This window comes from Cydia pomonella, chromosome 2, assembly GCF_033807575.1.
Source record: "Cydia pomonella isolate Wapato2018A chromosome 2, ilCydPomo1, whole genome shotgun sequence".
Lineage (NCBI taxonomy): Eukaryota > Metazoa > Arthropoda > Insecta > Lepidoptera > Tortricidae > Cydia > Cydia pomonella.
In genome coordinates, this window is record NC_084704.1 from 8,086,334 (window position 1) to 8,108,377 (window position 22,044).

General features: G+C 34.1%; 1 protein-coding gene across 1 annotated transcript; it reads right to left on the minus strand.

The window, feature by feature from the left end:
* Positions 1-7,083: 7,083 nt before the first annotated feature.
* Positions 7,084-9,358, minus strand: LOC133532893 (transmembrane protease serine 11D-like). The gene has a single exon (XM_061871754.1). The coding sequence runs from the start codon at positions 7,844-7,846 to the stop codon at positions 7,112-7,114; it is 735 nt and encodes a 244-aa protein (XP_061727738.1). The 5' UTR covers positions 7,847-9,358; the 3' UTR covers positions 7,084-7,111.
* Between the last annotated feature and the right edge of the window lie 12,686 nt (positions 9,359-22,044).

The following is a 22,044-nucleotide window of genomic DNA, read 5'->3' on the forward strand; positions in this document are numbered from 1 at the left end:
AAGAGATAAGGAAGTTGATGTTGATGAAATAATATGTACACTATTGTTGAGACTTATGCTTCTATAATTATCCTGCACCACACACATTTTATAACATTATAATACATGCTGATGTTAATGACGCTAATTATAAGTGGATAAAGGATATCACGGTTAAACTTGTAACAGAATCTTGCATGTGCTGTAAAGAGAGCAATATACCAAACATCCTGTACAGGAATTCATTAAAGGGATATCCCTTAGGTATATACCTAAATATATTCAATACAAACAACACAACGAAACAAGTGAGGAGCAATATATCTTCTAATATTTTTAACACCTTATTAGCGTTAAAGTGCATCCGAAGAAGCGCGAGTTTACAATGGACATGGTTTGTATGAAATCAATCAAGGATATTTAGTACCGAAGCACACACCGAAGCCGACGTCAGAATAAAATGCAGAGGCTGTATCGTTAGCTCAAATTGGAAACTCACCACCGCGCACTGTTTGCCAGCTCAGAAAAGGATTAAGATGACTTTTGTTCGACTGTACATAGACGAAGTCCATAGAACATTAGCGCGAGTAAAACCTAACATTAAATAAATAAATAATAATAAATAAAATTAATAAATATTATAGGACATTCTTACACAAATTGACTAAGTCCCACAGTAAGCTCAATAAGGCTTGTGTTGAGGGTACTTAGACAACGATATAAACATATAATATATAAATATTTATAAATACTTAAATACATAGAAAACATCCATGGCTCAGGAACAAATTTTAATATCCATGCTCATCACACGAATAAATGCCCTTACCAGGATTTGAACCCGGGACCATCAGCTTCGTAGGCAGGGTCACTACCCACTAGGCCAAACCGGTCGTCAAACATTGCTTTTTCACATCCTAGTTGTATACATTGTAACTATACAATTGCATATACCCAATATGACATTGATTTATTAAAGACCGGTCGTCAAACATTGCTTTTTCACATCCTAGTTGTATACATTGTAACTATACAATTGCAAATACCCAATATGACATTGATTTATTAAAGACTTCGAAACAAATATCATTCGATGAATATGCTAGGTCGATTGAACCAGCAAGAGATATGGATTAACCGAACTCGGCGAGTTCTTGCTGCGACAAGGTGTGGTTAGAGTTACTAAATGTTCGTTGATCCGCATTGTCGCGACCGTAGACCGCCATAGCAGTCGTGTCACTCGTGTCCACTGCCCTGCCGAACAATTATGATATGTAAATGACAACATTTATAATTCATTAGCCTTAAATTGAATATTTTGAGAAAAATACATGCGGAACGCATTTTTTTTTCTTCAGCGGCGACATGACTCTTATACTTTCTACCCAACTATACAATACATAACCGTAAAGGTAACATTCGGAGGCGACTGCAGCAGCATTGGTGTGGTAGCGTTGCTGATGAAACGTTGACACGGGTGATGTCTCCCTCGGGCTCTACTCGACGATAGTAAAAGTAAATCAAATGGACTAAATCTAGTTTAAGTTAGCATGCTGTTTTTAACCTACATGTATAAAGAATACACCGATCATTTGTTGAAATCTAAATATGTCTTTTGTAACTGTACATATTTTTCTATATCACAAAATAGTTTACCATGCCATTGGATTATTGCATATGTTGCAACAATCCAAATACGAACACATACAAATACGAGTACAGACTGTAACAATACGCCCTCAGTAATTAGAAGCAGGAGCGCACTACCCATGATTGCATGGGCCATGCGGTCAGTCGCTTGCGTACACGGTGTCAGTTGCGAGTGTTGCGTGCACCGTTACGTGGCACACGTAACTATGCATAAAATTTAGGTCGCACTTGTTTGTTTTTATAATCTCCATTATGCAAGCCAGACTGGAATTAATATTTTTAAAATCACAACTTGAGTATTACCTGTAGTGCATCTCGCGAGCACCAATAAATAAATAAGAGCTGCATCACGAGTACTGTAAAAACATCTATAGTTGAGATGGTTAAAGTTCGAATGTGGCTCTAGCATTTTTATTATAATCATATTACTGTAATCAGTATTTGGACGATGCCGTTGGTTTTATATGAATATATATTTTTTGTGTTAAGCCTTTTTTTATTCAGAACACTATTAATTTTATTAAAACTTTACCTAATAAAGCTGTTCGTTACTTGCCGAAGTGTATTGGCCACAAGTATGATTTATTTCGATTTAATAGCTTATAATTTAATGAACTCTAGAAAACTTGGCGTTTACTACTTATTAGTACCACACTACAGGAATTTAAGTTATGTACCGAAAACAGACTGCTGATATAAATAAAACTTAAGAGATTAGCTTTATGTAGGTACTAATAACGTTTTTTTTTTGAAAGTCCGGGACGGGAAAAAATACTCACCACCTTGAGAACTGAAGAATTCAATGTTTACTTACCTAAGTAAACATGGAAAAACGGCCGAAAAGCATGTCAAGTCATGCTCAGTGTCGGGTTCCGTAGTTATCCGTCCATAACGATAGGTAGTTTAAAAAGGGAGCTTTTTGTGGATACATACATGAGATGGACCACGTTAAATCTGCAAGGGGTCATTCTCTGAGAATATGTCTGCGGTTGCATCTAATTGCCACGAGTTTTTCATACATTTTGTACGGGTCACGGCAATTAGACCGCAAACATATTTTTGAGAATGACCGCAAGCCATTCGCCAAAGAGTGGCTATTATTTCATCATTAATGTTAAATGTTAGGAACATATGACGATTATAATGACGCTCCTTACTTGGTTCTATCCAAATCGGTGCAGAGTTAGCTTAGAAGGATTCTATATTGTACCTTCAAACGAACAATTCTTGTATATCTCGGAAACGGCTCGAACGATTTCGATGAAATTGCTATATGGGAACCGGGTCGAAAATCGATCTAGCTAGGTCTTGTGAAATCTCTGGGAAAACACGCATTTTTGAGTTTTTATATGTTTTCCGAGCAAAGCTCGGTCTCCCAGATATTGTACATAATGATTAAATGATCAATCTCATAAACAGTTTACAGATCTCGTTCAAAATAACAAAATAGTTTTCTTTGAGGGTCTTTATTTGGGGGCACGGTATTGCCCCCGCTAAGACGACCCAAGCAAAGCGCAAGGGCACTACCTACCTTATCTCGAAGCGCTTCGTCGTTTTTTTGAACCCTCATAACTTAGGTTTGGATTATACCAGATAAACAAAATTCTCGGGTTAAGATGTCAATAGTAGACTTATTAAACATAGAAAGTTTCAATTACATAGCTCTTATACTTCAGATTTTTTTGGTATTTAAAAAACCCCGATTTCTTCACTGATAATCATCAAAACCCGTAAGGTACTTACTGAAGTCCTAGAAAGCTAAAATTTGGTATGTAAGCTAGGATGAGTACACAAACAACAACAAAAAAATCTAATTCTTGGAACTTCCCTCCATCACCACTTAAACTAGGAGATGAAAGTTTGTATGAGACTTCCGCCAATTTTGATGCTAGAGGCTTGAAAATCTATATAGGGACTCCTTAAATAAATAAAATACGTATTTCAGGATTTTCAGTAAATCAACCTTTTAAATTAGGGGATGAAAGATTGTCTAAGCAACTTACAAAAAGAAGTGAAATCCCATTAAAAATATTTTCATGTTAAATCTTCCCATGACGGAACCATAAGGCTTGTACGGTGTAAAACTTATTAGATCTCATGTAGAGCCAAGCTTCTAACAGTTCTAACTCTACAGCTCTAACTTCTTTAACAAAATAAATCCGTACACGGCGGGAAGAAGTTGATACTGGTGAGATAAATAAAAGAAATATGAACCTATGGAATTCTGTTTTAAGTTCAAATTTATTCAATTTGATATCTCGAGCAAAATTAAGTAAGGATATTAAATAAAATAAAAAACTAACTAGTTAAATACTTTATTTAAATAATTAAAGATTAAGTCCATGTAGTGCTAGTAGTAACCTAATTCAGTTCCAGTCAGCCAGCCAATAAAGTAAATATTTGCTTCGTTTACCAATATATTTCGTTTTCTGGTTTTATTGATGGGTTTGATAACTAAATATGCAATGTGTTGTTAATAAAACTTAACCAATGAATCGATTCCGTTTATTAGTCTAATTTTAAATAACGCAAATAATTGAAATTAACATCCTCGAGAAATCTTTGTCAAGAACTCTCGTGCCTCGAGAAATTCAAAACCTTAATTCCATCAAATTCGGGTCCATTTTCAAAATTTTCCAACAATTTTCGGTATTAGGAATTATCTAAATACACTTTATTTACTTACATTATTGCTTCTCTTTATCACAGTATTTTTTCTATTACCCCCTATACGCACCTAAGCTTTCAATATTGTGACCTTATATTATAACCGAGAGGAACGGCAAGCAACAGTTAAGTCGACCACTTAACTTACAAAACAAGCACCACAGTTAATTGTCCGAAACTCCGAACAGTTTTATCGACTACGAGCTAATCCTGCGCGAACACAGTACAATTCTGACGAACAGTATTTTAGACATAAAAATACCCAAAATCCATATCAAATCGACATCGTGTTATTTTTTGGTCACGATGTTTTTTTACATTGTTTATACGTTGGAAATCACTAAGACATATTACTAAGCTAGTCCAATATTGGCATTGTCTAATAAAAGATAATCATGTTGATCATTCTGTTCGTCATTCCAGATCTAGAGCAGAGCCCAACTGGGGAAGTAATGGCTTCGTGATATTAAAACAAAGTAAAAACTCATTTTCAAATGGCAGGAATACGAACAAATATCAAATATCAAATATCAAACATTTATTCAGCAAATAGGCCACAGGGGCACTTTTACATGTCCATTTTTACAAACAATAAATTAAAAAAAAAAAACAATTACAAATATCGAATCTATGAAATAATAAATACTTTATTAGAGATGTATACTGTCTCTAAATGTCAAATTACACAAAAAAAATCCTATGATAAAAAAATAAAACCATAAAATACTAAAATTCTTTAGAGATGTATAAGTCTCTAAGTGTCAGAGATAAAATATAAAAATATATATTAAATTATCCTTAGAGATGTAGAGGGTCGCCAAGGCTTGAATTCTTATATAAATAATTAAAAGACAAATAAATTAAAACAGACAAGAACCGAATGAAGTGTCTCACGTTAATGTCACTCAAAAGTAAAGTTACATACTTTAACATAACCTGTACCCCGTGTAAGCTTAAACAGACCGGTCTCCACAAACAGCACCCGTTCACGAGTATGACGTGTATCTCAGCCATCGCCTCCCTCAACCTTCATTCGGGAAAGTGGCGACCCGATCAACGACGCCACCGTAAGTAAAGACTTTTAAGCGAGCATGACATGTTCAAGCTGCCGGGTTGTATTAATAGCTATTCATGTGTCATATAAAATGTATGTACCTACTGCCTTATATAATGTACAATATTTTATCCACGTTACTGTAAGTCAAAGTACTTATTTAATATTTAATTGTTGTTTTACCCAACAAAAGCACCAAACTGGGTCAGTCCAACTTTTAATTGAGTTTATTTTAAGTCATTGATTTGTCAGTTGTTAAGGTTCTAAGATTTGGTAAAATCTGACAAGTCGTAGCTTAGACTGTATTATTTTGCTTTAATACATATTCTTACCATCTCCCTTATAGACGATCTTCCCTGCATTGACCTCTTATGTTTTCCAAAATATTTCTTTATATGTTTATAAAACAGTTTCGATACTTAGATATTGAAAACTTGCGCACCGCCTCAATCGCTGAAGGTCATGTCATGTCATGGAAATTTGAAACAAGCCTAGATGTTCTTAAAATATTGTAAAGTTCCACTAAGAAAGGATTTAGTATGTATACGCGGCAGTTTCAATTTGATTTAATTCGACTCTAGTTTGCGATTAGTTTGCTAGTTAAGTATTAAATAAATACGCTTTACGTACATACATTATATAATCAACCAAACACAAATACAACTTCTAAAGCCCTTTGCAGTCGTCCACAACTATGAATGTGATTTACTTTGGAGAACCAACAATCAGTAGAGAGTTCCCTACTGCTTAGAAACATCAACACAGAGCAAGTTCTCTTTTGAACTACGAGACAAACAAACAAACATCGCGCCGACGCAACGCTTGGGACCTAGTTTGTCTTTGAATCTTAAACCTTAATTATATAATCTAAGTAAGCACAAAATTGTACGATTGCGCATTTTATGGGACTCATTTCACATGCTTGATTTAGGTTTATTTTTTTCCCATCTATATGTTTACTCATGGAAGAAAGTTTCACTATTACTATTAAGTTGAAATTAGCGATTTTTTTTTAAAGTAATAATTTCTTTAGGCGCTTTGAACACATTTTAAGATGGAAAAAAACCAGTTTCATATAAATATGCTGACGCTTATTATGGTGACACTCCCAAACTTTATCATTGCAAAGTCTATGCAGACTTAACTTTATTTAACTCTAGACTAAGGCATGATATCAAAAGCACAGCATTACATTTGTAATTTTATGCCGTGGGCTGTCAAAAATTGAATATAAGTTAAGTAGTTACAGTTGGGTTTGCTGATCTCGAAGATACGCTCTGTGTCCGAATATAGTCAAAATGTTCAATATCGAGAGGGATAATATGCCAAAACTAACAAATATTCGTATCCGTAATAAATATTTTTTCATTTAATTTTTTTCTTTTTGGGACAACAAACTATGTTACAATATAAACATTTTCTATTAGTTATAAGATTGTGTTTTTCCAAATTAATTATTTTCATTTTTTTTTTAATCATCCCATTTCCGAATAAATTAGAAAATTAAAAATTACACATATTTTTTTTTTTTCATTTTTTCTTTTTGGGACTACAAACTATGTTACAAATAAACATTTTCTATTAGTTATAAGATTGTGTTTTTCCAAATTAATAATTTTCATAAAAAAAAAAATCATCACGTTCCCGAATAAATATGAATTGTTCAAGATATTTTTTATATAAGAAACTCATTAAGTACATTTTATTTTCCTCTGAAATAAAAACTAAGTGCATAAAATGAAACGAACTTTATTATTATATTTATGAATCTGATATCTTCACCCAATCAGTAATCCAATTATAATGAGCGGCAACATTTGCATATACAGTCGTACAATTTTCTACACCCAATTGATCAGCCTCAGTACAACTCGCTGAAATTACTCCCACAAGTCTGCCTTGCCAAGTCAGCGCTCCTCCAGAGTCCGCGTTTCCTGCCCTTACTTTATCGAACGAACACAGCAAATGCTCAATTATGTAAGGGCACTGCGTGATACGAACTATGCCTTCCTTAGGCAGTAGCTGCTTAGATTCATTGTCCCCGTACCCAGCTATGACAGCCGATTGTCCAATGCTCGGCGAACTTTTTGCAACTTTAATCGCCCAAATATTATCATTAAAACTTATTTCCTTCGTAGTTTTGAGCAAAGCTATGTCATTATCTCTATTTGCAACCTCATTGTTATGGTGAACATAATTTGAATGTATTATAATTCTATCTGAGCTTACTGTTGCTATGTGTTTTTTCCTTCCAGTCCCAGCCTTCTGAAAGACGTTTATCATATTCACAGTAAATGAAAAGCAATGTGCGGAGGAAAGAATCCATCTTTCACTGATAATTGAACCACTGCACTTGTATATAGAATCTATATCGAGCTGTACCAGATACCCGTGCTCTCGTGGACGCAATAAGTTGCCGTTGAAAATTCGAGATTCTAATGCACTTATTATTACTAGACCATTAAAAAATGTTAACCAGAACATATTGCTACTCATACGAGCGCCACAGTCACAGAATGACTAACGGATTTTTTTTTTAGTAATATTATACATGCAGTATTGTTTTCAAAGAATGTTGTTATTTATGTTCGCTGTAACATAGATAACATTCAGTTAATCTATGTTTTTTTAACCACTAGGACTTTAAGTTGTATACTTGCTTAAATGTTTAAACATACTATTCAATCAATCCTTTTTTAATCCAAATTTTTGGTGGTCTTTTTTGGGGTTCCGTACTCAAAGGGTAAAAAGGGACCCTAAGACTCCGCTGTTCATCCGTCTGTCCGTTTGTCACCAGGCGGTATCTCATGAACCGTGATAGTTACCTAGACAGTGGAAATTTTCACAGATGATGTACTATGTGATGATGTGATTCATTTGTAGTTTTACATGTATGTAAAATGTATAATTGTTGGTGAAATAAAGAATATTTACTTACTTACTTACTCGTATACTTACCTGTTGCCCCTGTAACAACAAATACTAAAAAGTACGGAACCCTCCGTGGGAGAGTCCGACTCGCACTTGCCCGGTTGTTTTTTTTTATATTGGAATGCTAGAAAAAGCTTGAGGAATACATAATAAATGAAACGTTTTTATTTTATTCTATTAGATTTAGATATAATCTTAAGTGCTAGTTAAACTGCTTAAAGACAATAGCAAAAAAGGAAGTCAAATATGCTGCCGACCGGATCCGGTAAAGAAGAGGGTCCCTTATCTTAACGCATACATACAGTTAACTTAAACCCAAGAGATTAACATTAACAAACGATACACGGAAGCAGAGGCCACTCTACTGCAAATATGAGAATACAGCGAGGATATAGTCCGGCCCCTCGCCACGGCCGGTCTTCTCAGCAACATCGGACTCCCCGACAGTACACCAGACTAAAACTCTTATATAGTTAAAAGTTTAAAAACTTTGTTAGCGCGATGTAGACCCGCGTTCCGGATTGGTTAATTCAAAAAGTAATTTGGTTTCGTGCTGTTCCAGTCAGTAAACTCGTGCAGCAAAAAACGGTGATGGTTTAAGCACCGCGGCACTCGAGGTGCGTGTAGCGGTATTCGTACCTATATAAAACATAGTTACGAGTATGTTTTAACGCAATAACGCTTGAAGTAGTTTAACAATAGAATTTAACTTATTTTTCACTCACCACTTTTATTCAATTTGCATGATTACTTATAATACAACAGTTAGTAAGTACTAAGATTTATTTAAAAAAAACATCACTTGCTTTTCTATATTGAATTTTGTTCCCCGGATTACTATGTTACGATAAACGTATTAGGTCTTATTAGCCTAAAATATATGTACCTCACAAAATAAATTTACGTTTCGGTACATGCCTCATTCGTGATTGTGTTTTTTTTTTTGTAACGTGCAATCGTGTATTTATTTACGCAGCGTCCTGTTGAGGAATAATAAATTCACACAGCCAATAGAGCAATATATATTTTAAATCACTGTTTCTTTTTATCTATTGTGTGCTATAAAAAATATATATACCTATCAGTTTTTCTACCATTGTAGTCGAAATAAGATTGGCACGTGTCGAAGAGACAAAACATGTTCAACGAATCAGATTTAGCCTAAAAGACCAACTCCGAACCACTCAATGGGTAATTTAGTTATCTGAAAAGATGTCGCCGTTAACGGGCTTGGCTAGTCTCACTCGTATTCATGACGGAGAACCGTCGACATCGATCTGAATTTCAGGCACGTTTTGAAGGCATAGGGCCCGCTTACTTCCTCAACATCATGTATCTTTTTTTGAGGTGGTTTGAAACATTGACCATTATATCGTAAAGAATAAGGTTACTTTTACAGTAAATTTGGAAGGTAGGTATAGATAAATAGTTCATATGAAGGCCAATCTGTCTAAATATACTAGTAATCGGAAATTCGAACCTACGTATGTAATTACTTAAATCAAGCTACTTACGCCATGCAGAGCTGTTCGTGTCAAATGTAGCCTGACGAAATACAGTGCTAATTATATTTTGATGCTTAGGACCATGCATGATTATTTTATTTTAATAAACACATTCAACAACACAAAATTAATGTAAAAAAATGTGGATATCTGCAATTACTCTCTAACATGTGTAAAGAAATGTCAGTTTATAAAATTTATTTATTTTATTTCCGGAAAAATAACATCTACCTATACTACGGCATGATAAAATAACAACTACTTAGTGACTCTATGAACAGTGAAACTCGCAAGACCTCATAGAAGGCATTGAACATTTTCCAAAAAACTGAATTGAAAAGATAGTTCATATATGAGTATCGAATACATTTCGCATTTTTATTCAAGCTGAAACGAATATGCTTCTTTGTTTATTTTTGAGAAATTCTCGTTTTAGCGCTTTGTTAAGTAAATTGTATCCCACCAAAAACATTTTCATGTAAAATGTTGCCAAGACGAAACCATAAGGCTCGCACTCCCAAAAAGTTATCCGATCTCATGTAGAGCCAAGCATCTAACTCTACAAGTCCAATCTTCACAAACTCTACACCTTAGTCGAAATATGTGGTCAGGCCGTTTCGTTACATGAACTATTGTAGGACCCTATAACAAAAAAGGTGAACCATGTGGCGATAGCGAAACGGCCAAACAACATACTTTGACTAACGTGTAGAGTTTGTGAAGTTAGGGCTTGTAGAGTTAGAAGCTTGGCTCTACATGAGAGCTGATAACTATTTGACAGTGCGAGCCTTATGGTTTCATCTTGGCAACATTTTACGTAAAATGGTTTTGGTGGGATTTAACTTCTTTTTGTAACTTGCTTATGATATCATATCATATCATATCATATCATTTTATTTTCATAATAGGATTTTACAATCACTTTATGACGTCAAATAGTAACATTTACTACAAAAATAAGTTATCTATTTACCCTATACAAATACTAATTAACTCCAAGGGTTAAGGTCTTCTAGATAATCTGAGATTTTGTAATATTCCTTTTTACACAACTTCCGTTTGATGACTGACTTAAACTGATTTAATGGCAAAATCTGAAAATCTAAAGGAATTTTATTGTAAAAACGAACACATTGGCCAATGAATGATTTACTTATTTTGTGAAGTCTAGTTATAGTAGGTACAAGTTTGTTTTTGTTTCTAGTATTTCTGTTGTGTATGTCGCAATATTTCTTAAACTGGTGTTTGTTTTTCTGCACATATAATAAATTTTCATAAATGTATTGCGACGCAAATGTCAAAATATATAAGATAATCTTCCATCCCCTAATTTAAAGGGTGGGGTTACCAAATATCCTGAAATACGTATTTCATTATTTGTAACTAGGAGTCCATATATCAATTTTCAGACCTCTAGCATCAAAATTTACGGTAGTATCATACAAACTTTCTTTCCCCTAGTTTGAGGGGTTGGGGAGTAAAAGTTCCAAGTTTTAAAATTTTTTGTTGTTTTTGTACTAATACTACCTTACGTACCAAATTTGAGCTTTCTAGGACTTCAGACAGTACCCTAAGAGCTTTGAGTGAGTCGGTGACGAATCGGAGTTTTTTTGATATTAATAAAATCTAAAGTATAAGAACTATATTGGGACCTCTGTACCAATTACATATTGAGAGCTATATTGGTACCTCTATACCAATGTAGCTCGGCCTTCGTGACACGTCGCCATTGTCACCAGCCGCTCCTGTAGGCCTAGCACATGATTGGCGCGACAGTATCTCGCAGCGAGAGAGATTACCCGTCTTTTTCTAACTACGCTTATTAAAGAGGGGCGGGCTATCATGTGCTAGCCCGGCCGTCTCCTGTGCCTCGTGCTCCGCATCCCTCCAACTCAGTCCGGCTGCCCGCAGCTCGGCGTCGACGGTATAAAGCTAAGAAAGTATACGAGCTATGTAATTGAAACTTTCTATGTTTAATAAGTCCACTATTGACATCACATCCCGAGAATTTTGTTTATCTGGTATAATCCAAACCCAAATTATGAAGGTTAAAAAAAACGACGAAGCGCTTCGAGAAATGATAGGTAGTGCCCTTGCGCTTCGCTAGGCTCATCTTGGCCGAGCCCCAGATCGCACAAGAAAAACTTGTATAATACTCATACATTTTATACCGAATTGTATTGCTTTTAGTTTAAGAGCGTCCATGCGTTTCTAAAAGATAAGAGAATACGATACAACAAAAACTAAAAGAGCCATTTTTTATGAACCCAGGAAGTTCGAAATGGCGACCGGTCGGGTTGTACGTTTGATTAATGTTTAGGCTAAGGAACCCTTTGGGGCAAATATTTTTTCTGTCTGTTTTGATAACTCAGAAGATACAGAACTTTAAAAGGACGAGAGGTACAATTTCCCCTACAACGTAATGCGTACTGAAGGGTTCTTTTAGGGTGCCCTTAAAAAAGGTTGAGGTGAAAAGGAAAATAAACATTCGTTCTTTACAGTACCTAGTTAGTAGTAACTCGTATGGTTTTCATTCTTTGAATTTGTACACACCAAATGACATGACTATTATACCTATTTAGTCTAGGCAAGTTTGTTTAATCCCCGTGCTCCCCTCCCTCACCCTCGCAACACTCAACTCACTCTCCACTCTTTCGTTTGCTCGAGTACGAATATTAGTACGAGGGGTTAAACAACAACTTTGCCCTCCTTGAAAACAAATAAGTATTGTATCTTTGTCTACTTCCCATTTATATTCTAGACATTTTTTACTAACAAGTGTTCGTGAAGATGTATCGGTCCTACGTATCACACTTCGCCGGTTCTGTAACTTTGCTCACAGAAACATAAAAGGCGTTTGTCTTCATTGAGTATCTTTCTCGTATGTTTCCTTCGGGTGATATCGAGAGTAACAATACAGTCTAGTACTACAAAAATGTTACGCAAGCATAGTTTCAATTAATTTCTTAACATATGAATGCAGTTTGCCCCTATATCGATTTTAATTGTAAATTCCTTTATATCGTTTCAGGGTTCCTGCCAATGTACATACCCTGTTCACTTGTATTTGGGTTCATTAATATTAAATATGTGGGAGATCGAGCTTTGCTCGGAAAACATATAAAAACTCAAAAAGGCGCGTTTTTCCAGAGATAAGACCTAGCCAGATCGATTTTTTTTCCCCTGAAAACCCCCAAATAGCAAATTTCATCGAAATCATTAAAGGCGTTTCTGAGATCCCCGAAATATATATATATATATATATATATATATATATATATTATATTTACAAAAATTACTCGTTTAAAGGCTGGCGGGTGGGTGGCGTTGAAGGCTACGCTAGGGTTTAGGGGTTAGGTTAGGGGACGTATATAGGCTGAATTATTATTATATTTTTATTATTTTTACTCGTTTAAAGGTATAAGTACCCTAGGAGAGCCCTTTAAATAAATCTCACTCAGCATCTGTACTTACATATCAAACTTTTCACATTTTATGTGCAAGTTATTATTGTACTTTATACATGTAAAACTTGACGGTCGGTCAGTTATATAAAACAGAAGGGAACAGGAATTAACAAATTACTCTCCTGTTGATGGAAAAAAGCTGTAAATAAATTCATTTTGCCTGAAAGTGCTTGGTCACCCGTGAGTCCATTTCGAACCCCGGATTTCATGTTCTAGAAAGTGTGACGTAAATTATATAACGAAGTTAACTTCTGTAAATCACAGTGTGCGATATGTACGTATTAATCTATTTTATCTACACACATATCATAAACCTTTTATGATGCCTTAAAAATCTGTAAATCATGGCCAACATTTCGAAATTCTAAAATCTAAAAAAAATCTTAATTCTATTCTAATAATAAAATTCTAATAGAATCTAATAATAAAATTCTAGTAGTAGTAGTAGTAGAAATGTTAATTGCATAAAATTTTGACAAATCTCGTATGGTAGTTTGTATCGAACTATACGGAAGTAGCCCCGACTCTAATTTGTCTCCGAATTTAATTTAATAAAAAAACTACTAATGCGTGACATGCGTGAATAAAGTTTTCATTAACCGGCATTTGACGTACAGTTTATCTTTTATTTAGTTTTAAATATAAAATAAGTTTGTTTTGTTGTTTTTAAGTAACTATAGCAAAAGTTTCGTCTAAAATGAGCGATAAAAATATTTAGGCGACGCGGCCGCATATCCGCAAGTACCGCCAAAAGAGGAATGAGCCCCAATGTTGGCTGTAATTTGGATTAGTGAATCTTTAATAGAAAGTTTATAATATGTGTGTAGATAAAATAGTGTATGTAACTCTACATAATTAGGCATTAAAACACTCATGTGGTCCTATTAAGAAACTCAGTTCGTACGTTTTTAGGGTTCCGTAGCCAAATGGCAAAAAACGATACCCTTATAGATTCGTCATATCCGTCTGTCTGTCCGTTTATGTCACAGCCACTTTTTTTCCGAAACTATAAGAGCTTTACTGTTCAAACTTGGTAAGTAGATGTATTCTATGAACCGCATTAAGATTTTTACACAAAAATAGAAAAAAAACAAAAAATTTTGGGGGTTCCCCATACTTAGAACTGAAACTCAAAAAATCTTTTTTCATCAAAGCTATAAGTGTGGGGTATCTATGGATAGGTCTTCGAAAATGATATTTAGGTTTCTAATATCTTTTTTTTTAAAACTGAATAGTTTGCGCGAAAGACACTTCCAAAGTGGTAAAATGTGTCCCCCCCCCCCTTGTAACTTCTAAAATAATAGAATGAAAAATCAAAAAAAAATATATCATATACATTACCATGCAAACTTCCACCGAAAATTGGTTTGAACGAGATCTAGTAAGTAGTTTTTTTTTAATACGTCATAAATGGTACGGAACCCTACATGGGCGAGTCCGACTCGCACTTGGCCGCTTTTTTAACCCTTGTTAAGAGGAAATAATAGCTTTGCGATCTTTTTCTATGAAATTCCATTTCGGCAGAAAACTGTTTCCACTAACTGAATCTTAATGATTTTGATGTCGATCGCTTCAGAAATAAATAATAAGGAATATATTCGAGGTTTATAAGTTTGTTTTAAAAAAAAACATATTTTTGTACCTATTGCAAATTTTGAAAAAAAAGGAAAACCTATAAACCTACTTTTTCATTCTTTCAATAACATACTAAAAGAACATGGAGAATGGAAAATATTTTGCAGTGGACAAATATTTTCTCTTTTTGTATGGACGATCACGTGGTATACTTGCTAGGATCGACTGCGGCATAGTTCGTTGCGTACCAAATTTATTTAGAACCAAATTACTCGTCTAAACGAATCAAACCAGCCCATACTCGATGGGATTGTGACGTTTTATTATTCCTATGGCCAACTTCCAGCTCCATTATCAGACCCTGAATACCATCTAGAGACAAAGTACTCGTCAAGATGAATCATACGAGCCCAAACTCGATGGGGTTATGTCGTTTTATTACGGAGTTCATATGGCCACCTTCCAGTTCCATCATCAGATCAGCTCCATTTCATCATAATATTGCATTGTCACGCGATATACAATCTTTTAAGTTAAATTTGACCCACTTCTCGGTTTCTAGTTGAGCTTAATTTGTGTATGTATACATATAGGCACCGAGAAGTGGGTCAAAAACTTGCAAGATTTGATTACTGACAAACACAGATAGACGGCGGGACAGAAGAAACTAAATAAAAGCTTGTAAAAATATAATCAGTACTAATATTCATATAAGCTGCAATGACACGTTATAAACACATACTTCGATAAATTGACTTTAGTGCGGTCTCAATCCCGGTTTCACATATATAACATTATAAGAACATAGCAATAAAATAGTACATTACGATACAAGTGCGAAAAATAGGAAATTCGAAACGAGTGGCGATAAATTAAAACACGACCGAAGGGAGTGTTTTAAATCGACACGAGTTGCGAATTACCTATTTGCACATGTATCGTACAACGTTTTACAGTACATATGGCCCTTTAAATGTTCGACACAGTAACGTAATATGCTACTTCTCGCACTAGTGCTATAAAGTAGCCCCATATGTACTGTAAACATTTTTTTCGCTTACAAAAAGGTCACGAGTTGCTTTAAGCACTAAAACAAAATGGAGAGCCCAATATTATCTTTTGTATTAATAATCATTTTAAATGCAACGTTAAATTTTGGTATCTTTGCAAAAATAAATTTAATATCGCCTGAGCTCCCAATTCCATTGAAGTTAAAAGCCAGATATTGAATTATCATTTTGTGAAACTCGTATTTTGCCCAATCGCATATAATAAAAGCAACCTTATTTCGTGTCACATATAGTTCATAGTTAAACAAAAGTTCAAAGGAATTATGAATTTTAGGAAATAAGCAGTGTCAGATCTATGGCAGATAGTTAATTTACATTTTAATTGAGTACACCGGTGCGCTGAAAAGTGCGATTTTTAAGTAGAATGAGCTTTCATGGCTTCACTTAAATATATACGCTAAGGAAAATTTAAACTGAGCTTATTGATCGACTTTTTTTTCTTGTCGTTACAAGGGTTCTTCATGAATTAATCAGTAGGCACTTGTTATATTATAATACTTATAATATTATAGTCATATGATTAAATTAAAGAGTCATATTTATTATAATCAAATGTTCTCATTCTTTTAAAAATATATTGATCAATATTGTTCAGTTATTACTTTTAATTTGTTGACATGCTTATTTTTTAATTTTGTCATACTTTCAATAATTTAAAATTTTATTATTTACATTTTTAATGTTTAATTATTGTTTAAATGTTAATTAAAATTATTTGACTTTGTGTGCGTTATTTTATGAATTTATTGTTAATTATTTATTTTTAAATTCTATTTGTAATTTGTTGTGTGTGTGTTTGCAATAAATGTCAAATATTTAATTTACTAAGAGCCTGTTTCACAATTTCCAAGTAAAGTGTCGGATAGCTAATTAACAAATAAATAAGCTAATTAACTGCCAGATAAAACTTCACGCAAAATTAAGCACATTATTTACCAGTTAAGCTTATTTGAAGATTGTGAAACGCCAACGATGACTTTATTCGTCAGATAAGTGGCAAGTAGCTTATTCGGGACTTTACTTGGACATTGTGAAACAGGCCCTAAGATTGAGTCGGTCCTTGATCAACTTTGCGATACGACGCATCATTGTAGCAACTAACTGCCATCTCATATTCCGCTAAGCTTTAGCAAACATAAAAATAGAGAGACTCGCTGGGTGGCTGGACCAAGAGTCAGATGCCGAAGCGTATAGTCGTCGGTTTCTCTCCCTGCGGCCCTGGTCATCGGCAGCTTAGGCCCTGCCCCGCTGCTGGCGGCCCCCTCGGTTTTTATGTAATATGTTTATATGTATTCTTTTTGTACAACCTTTTGTATTTTACTTTTATATCCATAATATAAAAACCTAGCCTAAGATGAAAGATAAATAAAGAGATTAGTTTTGAAACATGTTATTACTATGTCCAATAGGTGAGTTATTATTAAATTGACATCTCATATTGTTATAAAATGACCCATTTATCACTTGGTCCATAACATATACATATATCGCCGTCTAGTACTCACAATGCAGCCTTATTGAGCTTACTTTGGGACTAGATTGGCTTGTGTAAGATTGTCCTATAATATGTAATACTAATCATAATGTATAATTAAAATTGTCACTCATTAAGTACATATTGCAATTACCTATGTAGTAATTGTTTGAGCCACTACAAGTCAGAATTCATATTATATGAGACATTATTTTTTATCCTACTTAATTCCACCAAGGCGTACAGCGATATAGAATAGCTACTTATTACTTATTCCTTCAAAGTTTATTTATTTATTTATACGTAACTGCACAGCACCAGTACAATTAGGATGATTTTGTTTTATTCTCAATGATTCTGTATCGGCATACTCATACATAGCAAACTGTGATTGTGCTAAGTCTCATATGTAATCTAAGTTTACGTACCATGCTATCGCGTAATGCCCCCTGAAAGTTAACAAACAAAAGTTTATGTTTTAATTAAAAGCATATCACTATTATGAATGCTCCCGCCTGTCATGTGTGTCCTTCGCCTTCATCAAGAAGCTTCTAATTTAATCCTTGTTACGCGCGCCTACAAAATTCCATCAGCACTAAGTATTCTTCAAGAAGAAGCAATTTAACAATGACACACACATTAGCGCACTGTATTCAGTGTTATGGTTTACCAGAAAGGTGTAGGTACTGGAGAGGCCATAGCTACCTTGGTTCAGGACGTGGTAACCGGTTTGAATGACAGGATGAAAGTGGCTGGCATCTTTCTAGATCTCAGCTCCGCTTTCGATACGGTTGACCATGAAATACTGATAAAAAAACTTGAGCACTATGGCATTAGAGGAAAGGTCCTTGAGATATTGGATTCGTATCTAAATAATAGGAAGCAGTATGTCGAACTAAAAACAATCGATGGAAACACAGAGAAACTGGTCAAGTCAAAGACTGCTATTATAAGACGCGGAGTCCCACAAGGCTCAGTACTTGGCCCACTATTTTTTGTCCTGTTTATGAACGATTTGATACAATATATAATGAATTCACAACCTCATACCAAATTAGTTGTTTTCGCAGATGACACTAACGCTATTATCAGTGCTGAGAATATGACTCAGTTAAATGAAAGGGGGAATGCTGCAGTATTAACTTTTAATGAGTGGTTCGCAATAAATAATCTAAGACTAAACAGCAACAAAACCAGTGTCATACTATTTTCGGCGACAGCAAAAATATCTGATGTTTTGGAAATAAGTTTAAACGGCAACAAAATTATGCAAGCTGATGTTGTTAAATTTTTGGGGGTCTACATTGATGCACAACTTAACTGGAAGCACGAAATGCAGGCACTGAGCAATACTATTAGTTCCTCTTGTTATGCCTTACGCTGTCTACGAGATGCTATAGATACCACGCAACTAAAAATGGTATACCACGCTCTTATAGCAGCAAAGCTGCGTTATAGCATCAAATTATGGGGCAACAGCTATAGCTATAATGTAAATGCTGCCTTTGTACTGCAAAAAAGGGCAATTAGAACGATTGTACGTATACCGCAAATGGCATCTTGCAGAGAGCATTTTATCAAACTCAGAATCCTTACCGTACCGTGTCTTTACATACTTGTACTTTTAACGGACTTAGTAAAGCACCTACACAAGTATGAGAGCGCGACCGAGAGAGAAAGCAGGCTGTCTACAAGGCGGAAAGACATAAAAAATGCTGTAGTCCCTAGGCTTAACATTATGAAGCACGCCGCAAGTTACCAGGCCGTCTTCCTTTTCAATAAGTTACCCACTGAATTTAAAACAATTACTAACAGTAAATTTTTCAATGCAAGACTCAAGAGTTATCTTTTAAAAAAGTCGTACTATTGTATAACCGACTTTATAGACGATAGCTGTACTTAATTTTATTATAGTTTATTTGAATTTTTGCTGAGTTTACGTTTTTACTATGTACATATTAGTGTATTATTCTAGTAGGATACCAAAGTGACGATATTATTATTTATTGTTGACATATCTTAGTTATTAAATTTTAAATTTCTAACATTTTTTATTTTTATTTTTATTGATATTTTATTTGCTTGGTTGATATTTAAATCTTATTGACATGATACAAATTTCAGTTAATATTATGCATATATTCTTCAATACTTTTAATTAATATCATCATCTTGGGATCACTAATTAAGCTTTAATTTCTTTAATATAATGTAATGTTTTATTTTTAATTTTAAGTTATGTTCAACACAATATTTTATTGTTATGAATGAATAAAGAATTATACTTTTTTTTTGTTGTCTTCAGTTACCGCGATAGTTTTCTTATGAATTAAAACAATTTTAACGGATTATAATTAATTTAAAATACATCCCGATGTTTTCACCGAGCGCTGTAAAGAGTACCGAGGCGTTCGACATAACGTTGTCTATGACGGATCACGTAATGTTTCTACAGAAAATAAGGTGGCGGAAACTTAAAAATGCTTAAAGCTAGGAAAATAATTTTTCACCATTAATACTTTGAAGGTTGGTGATTGAACTGTAATTGTCAATTTTTTTCCCACCATGGAATTATTATTTTTTAAACATTGCTAATTATGTGCCAATTCTATATGAACTATGCTTTAAATCAGCACGGTAGCAAAACAGAGCAGCAAAACATGCTTAGGTTATATGCAGAGAACAAGTTAGTATCTAAAACAATGATGACAATATCATTCAATTACATGCACGTAAAATCTTCCAAAAATCCGTTGTATATTACTTACTTATCTAAGACAGACAGAAACAAAAGGGGCCTTATCACCGGATTCTGAGCCTCTGGATTTACATAGAAACATTTATCCCGTTGCGGTATTCAAACGCGGTAAACACAACAGAGCAGTTATTTATCTTCACACAATGAAAACAAATGTCCTAATTTTATGCTCTCATACGCTTTAAGCATAACTATTGAAAATTTTGCATTAAATCTTATTATTATAACGGGAGCAATTGTGCATTAACTATGGAACATACTTAGTAGGTGGGTATTACTAGCCCCGATTGAACCATACTGGAATAAGAAATTTTATGTTTTACACTTTGTAGGTAGTACCAAAACGCTATATAATAGGTCATAGGCCATCTCATAAACAACAAACAGGTGCGGCTGTAAGAAAAAATAAAGAAATTTGTGAGAAACTGGTATATATTAAACTTCTCAGCGACCACAAAATATTATATAGGTCAGATAAATAATCTACCTATACCCTCGAAGGAAATATCTACCTATCTAATGGTACTATCGCAAAATTTACAGTTGGATTTATCTTAGCTTGAAGTTTAGCAACTCAATTACTTACAAATGATTTTTAATCAGAAGGACAGGCGTCGGTCGTAGGTAGTGTAACGCATCGAAGTTTTAGGATAGTTATCCAAGTAGTCGGTACCATTGTAAACAAATCCAACCATCTTTTCGAAAGTTTTCTTTAATATATAAATTCAGAATATATCTGAGTAAAACAGAAGTAAAAGTACTGTTCACGTTGCTTTCTCTGCCGCTCATACATACGTGCGGTCGTTTACTATGTAGATAAGTCCAAACAAAGCGCGGGTACCTATGCCTACTATAGGTAGGAGTATTTTACTAGCGCATAAGTTTAGGTGTGCATATTTTTCACTTTGGATTTGACGAGGTAGCGCTTGCATCATGAAGCATGAAGGTTCAAAAAGCGGCTCTACACTTTGTGCAAAAATTATATTTATTTATATTTATTAGAAGTGTTTCTTGAATGACTAAGAAACTAGAACAGAATATGATTCTATGTAAATAACTTCTATGCCTTCAAAGTCGTCCTAGGTTCTAAGATTTATAACGCGCTGCCTACTGACATCTAAATATTAGATATTACTAATATGTTATTTACAAAACTGAAAAAAAAGCTTTAATTGCAATAACTAATTTATTAATACCAAACTATAAATAGTGTCAGACTGTCAGACCAAGCTAATTGGCAGCGATTTTGATAGCCCAGCCATGTGAACTAAGGAGGGGGGGGGGGGGGCAAGTTGATATTGCCGAAGGCCTAGGGATAGGCCGGAGGCCTGTAATTCGGATCCCTTTCTTTCGCATAATTATCGAAAGTCATAATGTAATGATAGTCATATTATATAACTATGATAACTCTGAAACCGTTGTTAACTTTTCAGGAATTTCTTTTGGTAATCTAGTTAGGATAGGTTTGTTTAAGGCAATTCTAAAAAGTTATACGTTTCTGAGAAAAACCTAATTATGGCTAACGAAAATGCAGACAAACAATACATTATGACTTAAAACTTTATGGGAAACAATAGAGACCCGTCATAATTTGATAGAAGTTTGACATGACATTGGCTTTTAAAATCGCTGTCAACTTAGCTTGGTCAACTCTATGTAGGTACCTATATGATATTGTAATGTCGACATATTCTTTGAATTGTAATTTTTATTTATACTTTTCAATGAACATGATGATAATTGTAATTTTAATTCTAGACATAATTTTTATTTTGTGATGATAATAATAAATTATTTTCTCATGTTGATATGTAATATTTTAAAAATATTATGAATAAATGAGTATGAGTATATTTAGGTACTAATGGCAAGTGTAAAATACGAGAAAACGATGACTACAAATCGAAGGTCATA